This window comes from Athene noctua, chromosome 11 (assembly GCF_965140245.1).
Source record: "Athene noctua chromosome 11, bAthNoc1.hap1.1, whole genome shotgun sequence".
NCBI classification, from domain to species: Eukaryota; Metazoa; Chordata; class Aves; order Strigiformes; family Strigidae; genus Athene; species Athene noctua.
The window spans coordinates 14,176,053-14,184,890 of NC_134047.1; the positions used below are offsets into that span (position 1 = coordinate 14,176,053).

Genomic DNA, 8,838 nt, shown 5'->3' on the forward strand with positions numbered 1-8,838 from the left:
GTGTTTCTGGCACTGGGCCATGTGGAGCAACAAGTTGAGCCTGTTTTAGCATGGGAAAGGGTAAGGGTTTAGCCTGGGGAAGAGAAAGCGAGGAAAGCAGTCCATGTGGATCCCATGAATAACGCCTCCCTGCCCTTGCTCCTTCTCTTGAGCCTGAGGCTCTCTGTCTGGTAAGCAATCCTGGAGCAAATGTCCCCAGATGCCATGCAGAGGGGCTTCTCTGCAGCCCCACAGCGCCAGGGAGCTACGCTGGGTCTGGGGGTGCTCTGGTGCCAAAAGGCAGAGCAGGCTCTGTAGTGCTGTGGGAAGGGGCTGGATGGAAGCAGCAATCAAGTTCTTCTCATGATAGGGATACTCCAGGCATCGATGCTCTTGAGCTAGCACATAGCAGGGTCTATTTTTCCATCTGCCACCAACACACATGAAGTGCCTGGGCTGGGTACAGCAAGAGAGGGCTGTGGGGGATGTCAGTGCACCCCTTAACCCATCTGCTGGCATTAGTGGTCTGCTGGGGGCCAGGGAGGCACCGGCCCCATCTCTGTGACCCGAGTGGTGCTGTGCTTGGCAGTGGATGCTCTCCCGGTGTGGAGCCAAGTGCCATGGCAATGCAGCAGCTTTGTGCTTCTGCTTCAATGAGGTGAGGCAAAGACTGGCATCCTGCCTGATCTGGGGGTTTGCTGAGGGGTGCCAGACCCCAAGGATAGTTTGGGGGGTTCTCACTTCAAACCAGCCCCCAGCATCCTTAGATGACAGGCAGGACTGCGACCACAGACTTGACTCCATGCTTGGACAGCTGGCAGAGCTTCTGCTGCAGACACACAGCATTCACCTTGCAGGACCCACTTCTCACTCCCCCCATCTTTCCTCCAGTACCCCTCGATGGCCAGGTGGGATTTCAGCATGCGTGCTGCAATCTCAGCCCCTGCAGTGTGGCCAGGTTTCCCAAGAGCCTCCTGAGGAGCACCAGCACAGCAGCGCCCGCCGTGGGGACTGGAAAAGCCGGCTTCCCCCTGCCAAGCCTGGGCAGGACAGGCAGATGCAGACCTGTCCCAAAGCAGGCAGCTCGCCCAAGCCCCCACATAGCCTTAGGCAGACCTGGATGGGGGGTTTTGGCTGAGGATCTTATCCCACAGGCCGATGCAGCATGTTTCCATCAGCAGTGGGATGTGTCCCAGTTCTGCCTGGCAAGTATGCACCCAACTCATGTTTTTGGCTGCAGTATGCGCTGCCCCAACATGTGCAAGGAGAGGCCAACACTTGAATCCGACAAAGATCACAGACTGATGGCAAGTGAACCTCAGGGAGCTCACAGGCCAGGGATGGCAGCAGCAGCACTGGGGAGAGAACAAGTGGCCAAGGAGAAAACAAGATGGGCTGAAGCTGCAGCAGCCCTGACCGGTTTTGGGCACTGAAGGTCCCCAAGATCTGTGGGACCCAGGTTTAAACCCCCACGGGTCCTGCAAGCACCCCTCAGCCATGCCACACCCCAAAGCCATTCTGCTGCTCCTGGATATCAATGGCCCCAGGTCTTTCTGCTGAAGAGCAGAGCTGCCTGCATGTGGCACGAGTTGCCCTGCCTGTCAGCAAGGAGAAAGGATTGATCCTGCCCACATGGCCCCTGGACAGCAGGTTTAAGTCCCCTCGGATGCCAGCACTGGGATGTTTCCCTAGCAAGGGGTTCATCAGCTACACTGGGAACACCCACATGCGGGTGTGGGATTATCCCAAAGGATTCTCTTGGGTTAAGTTTAGGAGTGGAAGATTTTTCTGGGAATCAGCTGGCTGGGGGAAGCTCTCCTCTACTGCAGTGCTGAGCTCTTCTGAGCTTACCTTGACTGGGGGTTTTTCCCCTGAGACTGAAGCTTGGTGTGGTGCTAAAAGCCCCCAGGAGCTGGAGAGGGTAAGGGACCTCTGCACGATGGGTGGCACCCGTGCCACTCACCATCCCAGTCCCCAAGGGAATGGGGATGAGATCAGAGCACCCCCAAAGCCTCTGGAACCACAGGAGCAGCTCAGGTGGTGCATGGGCAGGTCAGGGACTGCCTGCTGATAACCAGACCACGCAAGCAGGGTAGCTCCTGCCCTTGGAGCCACCTTTTGCTCCCACCAGCCCAGCTCAGCATCCCTCAGTTGAGCTCAGGCAATGGGCATGGGGTGGGTGCCTCCCACCCTGGGGCTGCCTGCAGGGCCTACCTCTGCCCCATAGCAGCCACTGCCACCCCTGCTCCCCAAGGTACTTGTCATGGCCAGCTGTGACATGGATGTTACTCAATGCCTCCATCCTCCTTCCAGAAAACAAGATGCTGGGGAGGGTGAGGGTGGCTGGCTGGGGGCTACCCACTGGGGAGTTCAAACCCCCCCTCTTTCTAATCTTGTCAGGATGAGAAGCAGATGGACCCTCTGAGAACAACTGAGCTGGTGAAAGAGCCCAAGATGGACACTCCTGGGTCCCCCAGGCCCAGCAGGCAGGAGCAGAGGAAGCAGGCAAAAGGGACTGACTCTCCCCCAGCCATGCTGTGAGCATTTTTGTGGGGCAAGGGGCTTACTCCCTGGCCAGCACATTAAACAGGACCTACTCATGTCCCTTTTGAGGCTGTGCCTGCAGCAGCAGGTAGTAGTCCTCCGAGCTCAACCAACAGGGATGAACTGGAGGGTGCTGGTGCCCTCCCTGCCTGGCTGGGGGTGACGGATGCACTTGACCCCTTAACCAAACTCACAGTAGTTTGGTTCAGGCTCCAAAGGAGATAAAGGCCTAAGCCATAATCAAGCCAAGAACATTTTGAGTTCCAATCTGTTTTCTGAAAACCCACAAAGGAGCAGAGTGACACAGTGAGCATTGATCCATATAAGCTTGGAACACCAATCATGCAATTAACACATGAAGAGTGGGTGGCTTTTCCAAGACTCATTTATCAAGGAACAAAGCACATTGTGGGTACAAGGAGTCTCACACATACCTTCCCTGCTGCATGTAATTTGACTACAAGCCAACCACTTTATTCCATAAATTCAACAGCCTGAGTGAGCCTTTTTTAAGCTCTCCTTGCTAAACAGCCTAGCTGCGTGGCAGTGATCTCCCCCTGAGCTGGGATGGCCTCAAGGTTGCTCCCTGAGGCAGAGAGACCTTTCACCCACAGCAGATCTTTGGTAAGCAACCAATATCACACATAACCTTGTAGTACAGCAACTCTGACTTATGCCTCAGTAACTTCGATTTTTGACTTGGCAACTTTGACTCTGCCTCAGTAGTTTTGAATTACTGTTCAACTGATTGCGCAGTACAGTAACAGACTGAACCTTGCCATCGCGCTGTTAAATTGCACCTTATGGCATCACGCTAAAGCCATTTTTGCTGATACCTGTGACACTGTCTATGTCACCCATTCATAACACTGGGCCACAGGAGCTGCATGGCCAGCCCGGGGTACACCCTGGCGCCCCTAAACCAGAGACTCCCACCAAGCCGGTGGGAAAGAGCAACCTCGGTGTCCGAGGAGGGGGACAAAGGGGGTGGCCCAGGAGGCCGGGGTCAGGGCCCCAGGCCCAGAGGCCCGCGGAGGTCACTCCATTTTCCCCCCACGAAGGGCGGTAGAGCTGGGGCTGCTCCCCTGGAGCCCCAAGTCCCGCCAGGGCACGGCAGGGGCGGTGAAGCGCCGCCCGCTCCTCCGCCGGCTCCAACCCTGCCCCGCTCGCCACCACGGCACCCCCACCCCCGGCTCCTGCGAGACGGATTTAAACGGCAAACGCCCCACCAATCACCGCCCGGCTCGCCCGGCCGGGCCCGCCCCCTGGCCGGCCCCCCCCCCATTGGTCGCCGGGGCTGATTTTTAAACACTGCCGCCCCGCCCCTTAGCAACCGCATCCCTACCCGGCCGCTGATTAGCCGCCGCCTGGCACCGCCCCGCGCCCTGATTGGGCAGCGCTCGGCCAGTGCTGGCCGGCCGCTACCGACCTGCTACTTTCAAAAGCGCCGGGACCGGCGGCGGCGCGGCGGCGCAGGTGAGTGGGGGTCTGCGGGCTGCCCTGGCTTCCCGGGGTCCTCGGGGGATGAGGGCGTGCAGGGGGGGCGGCGGCTTCTGAGAGGGGGCTCCCTGAGGGCTTAGCCGCTCACTTCTCCCGGTGTGTTGACCCCTTGTACCCGTCACGGGTCCGGTATTCCCCATCTCCCGCCATAGGTCCGTTCCCCTGTGCCCTCGGGAGGGGTACAGGCCTCTGTCCTGGGGTCTCCGGCTCCCCTGGGGCGTGGAGGTACCCCTGAGTGCCCTTCCCTGCTCCCCCCACCCCCGTGCCGGTAGGTAAGGGAGTGGGAGCCTTTACATCCTTCTCCGGGGTGCAGGGGGCTGGGAACTATTCTCCCCCCCACCTTTGCTCCCAGCAGGATGCTTCTGGTGGTGGTCGTGGAGCTCCACACCTCCTCCATTCCCTGGGTGGAGCACGCCAGCCCTTCCCGCACCCCTACCCAGACCTGCACCCTCCCTGGGGTTGCCTCAGGGCACCATCTGCCTGCCATGCTCAGGGAGGGGGTTGGGATCTGTCCCTGCTGCACTACCTCCCCAGGAGGGACAAGCGCCTCGTGGTTCTGCCCCTAGCTCTTGAAGGTGTCCCTCGGGACAGGCAGTTGCCTGCACCAAGCCTTGCTTTGCTCCCAGCTTGCTTGTAAAGGCTGAGGGAGAGGATGCCGTTGCCACGCAACGCCAAGATGCTGAGCACCAAACAGCCCCGAGCAGGAAAGGTGGGCCCTGCTACAGAGAATGCCAACCCTGAGAAGGTGAGTCCTGAGCTGGGTGAGGGGTTGTGGGGGGCTCCTGTGGGATAAGTGCCCCCCCCATCTTCTAATGGTCTCTGTTACAGGAGGAGAGCTCTCAGACCAAGAGGTCTCCATCCTCACCCCAGGGTGGGCCCAAGAAGAGGTCAGCATTCGGGGACATCACTAATGTGAGTGCTTCTGGGAGGAGTGGGGGCTTTGGTGTGCCCCTTGTGAGCCCTCTATAGGAGTGGGGTTGGGTATCCCCTCCAGCATGCACAGTGGGGGGTGTCCCATGCCCATCATCAGAAGGAGGGTGTCCCTGCAGGGGACACCTCACTTCCCTCTGTACACCCATCTGTATACCCGTATTCTGACTCAAGCAGGCTCACAAGAACCAGGTGGTGGCAGGGAAGAAGGAGGCTGTGAAAGTGGCACCACACAAGGCACAGAGGGTCCATGTTGCCCCGGGGGTAGCCAAGAACAATGAGATCAACCTGAAAAAGTGAGTAGCCAGGGGAGATGGGGACAGGGACTCAGGTAGGGGTGATGCTGCAGAGCCAGCACCGGCAAACTTGCCATATGGGGAAGAACAAGCAGTGATGGGGGCTTCATCTGGGCGATGGAAACCATGAGCCAGATGGGGAGGACCATCAGTAGATAAGAGAGCCTGAAGTTGTATTGGGGGAGGTTTAGATTGGGTAGTAGGAAAAATTTCTTTACTAAAATAGTTCTGATGCATTAGAACAGGCTGTCCAGGGAAGTGATTGAGTCGCCATTCCTGGTATTTAAAGGATATGTAGATGTGGCGCTTAAGGATATTGGTTTAGTGGTGGACTTGGCAGTCTTACGTTTACAGTTGGACTCAATGATCTTAAAGGTCTTTTCCAACCTAAATGATTCCAAGAGTCTCTGGGGATATTTTGGGGTGGCTTATCCACTTGCTGAAGCAGCAGGGGGCTCTGAAGAACACGTTTCAGCCAGGAGATGTGGCTTCCTCCCAGCAATAACTTATGCTCTTGTCCTGTCCAGGTCAATGAAGAAAAGTTCCCCAACAGAGGCTCCTGCAGAGCCCAAGAAGGATCCTGTGCGAGAGGAGCCACTGCCTGCGCAGGTACTGAAGCCCTCTGGGGAGGGTGCAGGGACCCTGTGCTGCAGCCTGGCCCCCAGTCTCATCCTATTGGTGCTGGTCTATGGCTGCCTCTGGTGGTACTGGGGCACCAGGCACTGCTTTGGACTTCAGAGGTACTCAGGCTAGTGTGATGGGAAGCTGGGAAAGGGGGTAACACCCCCCCCCCCCCTTCTTCCTTCAAAAGACCTCTCATGGGAAAGAGTGGGGTAGGGGATGGAGGGTGATAGGGGCAGATGGGGAAGGGGGTGCAGAGATGCAGCAGCTTTGTTCTGTAGGGTGACCAGCACTCGCAGAATTCAGACCCTCCCTTTTACCGCTTCCTCCTCCATCCCACCAGGTACCAGCAGTGGAGGACATAGACAAGGAGCAGCTGGGTGACCCCTACGCCAATGCAGAATATGCAAAGGAAATTTTTGAATACATGCGGGGAAGAGAGGTGGGTGATGCTTGGCCAGAGGCTAGCAGCCCTGTCTGGGGAAGGGGTGACCACTCAGGCAGGGCCACCTGATGCCCAGAGGCTCTGAGCACCTGGTGGGGACCTGCATGGGGTGGGAGGGGGGGGTCTTCGGGGGTGCTGGTGTCTGGCAAGTCCCTGACATCTGGTACCTTGGCAGGAGAAATTCATGCTTCCTGACTACATGGAGAAGCAGACAGACATCAGCAGGGACATGCGTGCTATTCTGGTGGACTGGATGGTGGAGGTGCAGGTATGTGGGTGTGGGGAGGGGGCATGGCCTTCTGCAGAGCTGCCCCCACCCTGCCTTTGGTGTGTGGGACCTCAGTATGACAGCAGAGGCTCCTGTGAGTGTCCCTGGTGCGGAGCTGACCTTCCCCCTCTCCAGGCTGGGGGTGAGCCTGGATCCCTCCCTCTGAGCCTGGCCCCGTGGGCACCTCTGGCCACTGTGAGGGAACCTGGAGGGGCCAGGTGTGCCGAGCTTCTGCTGACACCCCCTCCTGCCCCTCTGCCCACACCCTTACAGGAGAATTTTGAGCTGAACCATGAGACGCTGTACCTGGCTGTGAAGCTGGTTGACCACTACCTGGTGGAGGTGGTGAGCATGAGGGACAAGCTGCAGCTCATCGGCTCCACTGCCATCCTCATCGCCTCCAAATTTGAGGTGACTCCTTGTGTGCTTTCTTGGGGTGCTGGGGCAGAGAGGGTTGTGCCTCTGGTTGCCATGGGTTACTGGAGAAGGCTGGGTCCCTGCAGTGTCAGTCCACTGCCCTGAGAGCTGCTGGGGTGGCATGTCTGTCCCCATTTTACCCCTTCCCATCCCAAGGGTTGTGAGTGCAGGCCCAGTGGGCAGGATCCTGTCTCCTGGTGTCACTGGAGACCCAGCTCCTCTCTGTTCTGCAGAGGCCACTGGGACACCTGAGTTCACCTCATGCAAGCCAGGCTTGGACTTAGAGCCAAGGGCTGGGGCTGTATACAACACACGAAGCCCCACTGGGTGTTGTAATGGTCCTTCCAGGGTCTGGCAGGGCATGTGCCCTTACAGGGCTGGCAGACTGGTAGGATTTCCTGAGTGGTGCCAGGGTGAGTCCCCCTTAGAGTGCTGAGCAGTTGTGCCCCAGCAGGAGCGGTGCCCACCCTGCGTGGATGACTTCCTCTACATCTGTGATGACGCTTACAAGCGGGAAGAGCTCATTGCTATGGAGATGAGCATCCTCAGCACCCTCAAGTTCGACATCAACATCCCCATCCCCTACCGGTTCCTGCGACGCTTTGCCAAGGTGGGTGCAGCAGGAGGGTGGGCTGATGTCAAGGTGCCTTCAGGCACCCCCTGTGTTAGCTTTCTGGGGTGGTGATGAGCATCCCTGGCACCCTGGGCTGGCAGCAAGGAGGGTTTGGCCAGGCCTCCCCAACAGGGTTGAGGGGTGAGGCTGGCCTGTGTCAGGCTGGGGGTGTGGGATCTTTTCCCTGTGCCCCAGGGGCAGCACTCTAGATTCCAAAAAGGTTGGCGGGGGCAGGGGAAAGCATTGCTCAAATGGCTGAGCCTTTGCCTGCATGCCTGGCTGTAGTGTGCCCGTGCCACCATGGAGACGCTGACACTGGCCCGCTTCCTCTGTGAGATGACCCTGCAGGAGTATGACTATGCCCGGGAGAGCCCCTCCAAGCTGGCTGCCAGCTGCCTGCTGCTTGCACTCACCATGAAAAACCTTGGGGGCTGGGTAAGTGCCTGCCCAACCTGCTGTCCCCAAGGCACCCTGGGAGACACTATGGGGGTGCAGGGGTTGGATGGAATAGTGTGTGGGGATGATGCTCTGGGGCTATGCTCAGATTTGGGGGTTTGGAAGGGAAGATGATGGCTGTACCATCACTGAGAGGACCCAGATCAGCTCTGCTATTCCTTTGCAGACTCCCACACTGGAGTACTACAGTGGGTACTGCTCCCAGGACCTGCATCCACTGGTGAAAAGGCTTAATTTCCTACTCACATACCAGCCCCATGACAAGCTGAAGGCTGTGCGCACCAAGTACTCTCACAGGTGAGCATCATGGGGCTCTGCCTCATGCCTGCCCTGTCCACAGAGGGTGGTACCACCAGCAGGCACCCTTAGGGAGCCCTGGCAGGTGGGTGTCAGGGCTGTAGCTGAGCTCTAAGCCAAGGTGATTCCTTCCAGGGTCTTCTTTGAGGTTGCCAAAGTCACCCCCATGGACATGCTCAAGCTGGAGGAGATACTGAAGAGCTGCTAGCCCTGTATCTGTAAATAGACTGTAAATAGTTGTGTGCTCTCTGGCAAGGGAGTACCATGTACATAAATAGCAATTTTTACTGAAGAGAAGGGAGGGGGGGAAAAAAAGTCATGTAGAGCTGTCAATAAAATGTGTTTGTCTTATGTGCTGGTACTGCCTCTTGTGACAGGGTTAGGGGATGGTGGTAGAGATCATGTTGAGCCCCTGAGCAGTGGTTTCCCTTGCTGTTAGGGCTGGGGGGGGGGGGGGGGGAATTTGCATGAT

At 58.0% G+C, this 8,838-nt stretch overlaps 1 protein-coding gene across 1 annotated transcript; it reads left to right on the forward strand.

Annotated features, from left to right (window-relative positions):
• The first annotated feature begins 4,675 nt into the window (after positions 1-4,675).
• On the forward strand, positions 4,676-8,662 carry CCNB3 (cyclin B3). Its single transcript, XM_074915322.1, has 11 exons — positions 4,676-4,768; positions 4,852-4,935; positions 5,131-5,249; positions 5,777-5,858; positions 6,214-6,312; positions 6,491-6,583; positions 6,857-6,994; positions 7,455-7,610; positions 7,899-8,048; positions 8,236-8,366; positions 8,502-8,662. The coding sequence occupies exons 1-11, from the start codon at positions 4,676-4,678 to the stop codon at positions 8,572-8,574; spliced, it is 1,218 nt and encodes a 405-aa protein (XP_074771423.1). The 3' UTR covers positions 8,575-8,662.
• Positions 8,663-8,838: the final 176 nt, after the last annotated feature.

Coding starts and splice junctions, on each gene's coding strand:
- CCNB3 (XM_074915322.1), top strand. CDS start 4,676: ATGCCGTTGCCACGCAACGCCAAGATGCTGAGCACCAAACAGCCCCGA. Junction 4,769..4,851: donor AGAATGCCAACCCTGAGAAG/GTGAGTCCTGAG, acceptor TCTCTGTTACAG/GAGGAGAGCTCTCAGACCAA. Junction 5,250..5,776: donor AATGAGATCAACCTGAAAAA/GTGAGTAGCCAG, acceptor TGTCCTGTCCAG/GTCAATGAAGAAAAGTTCCC.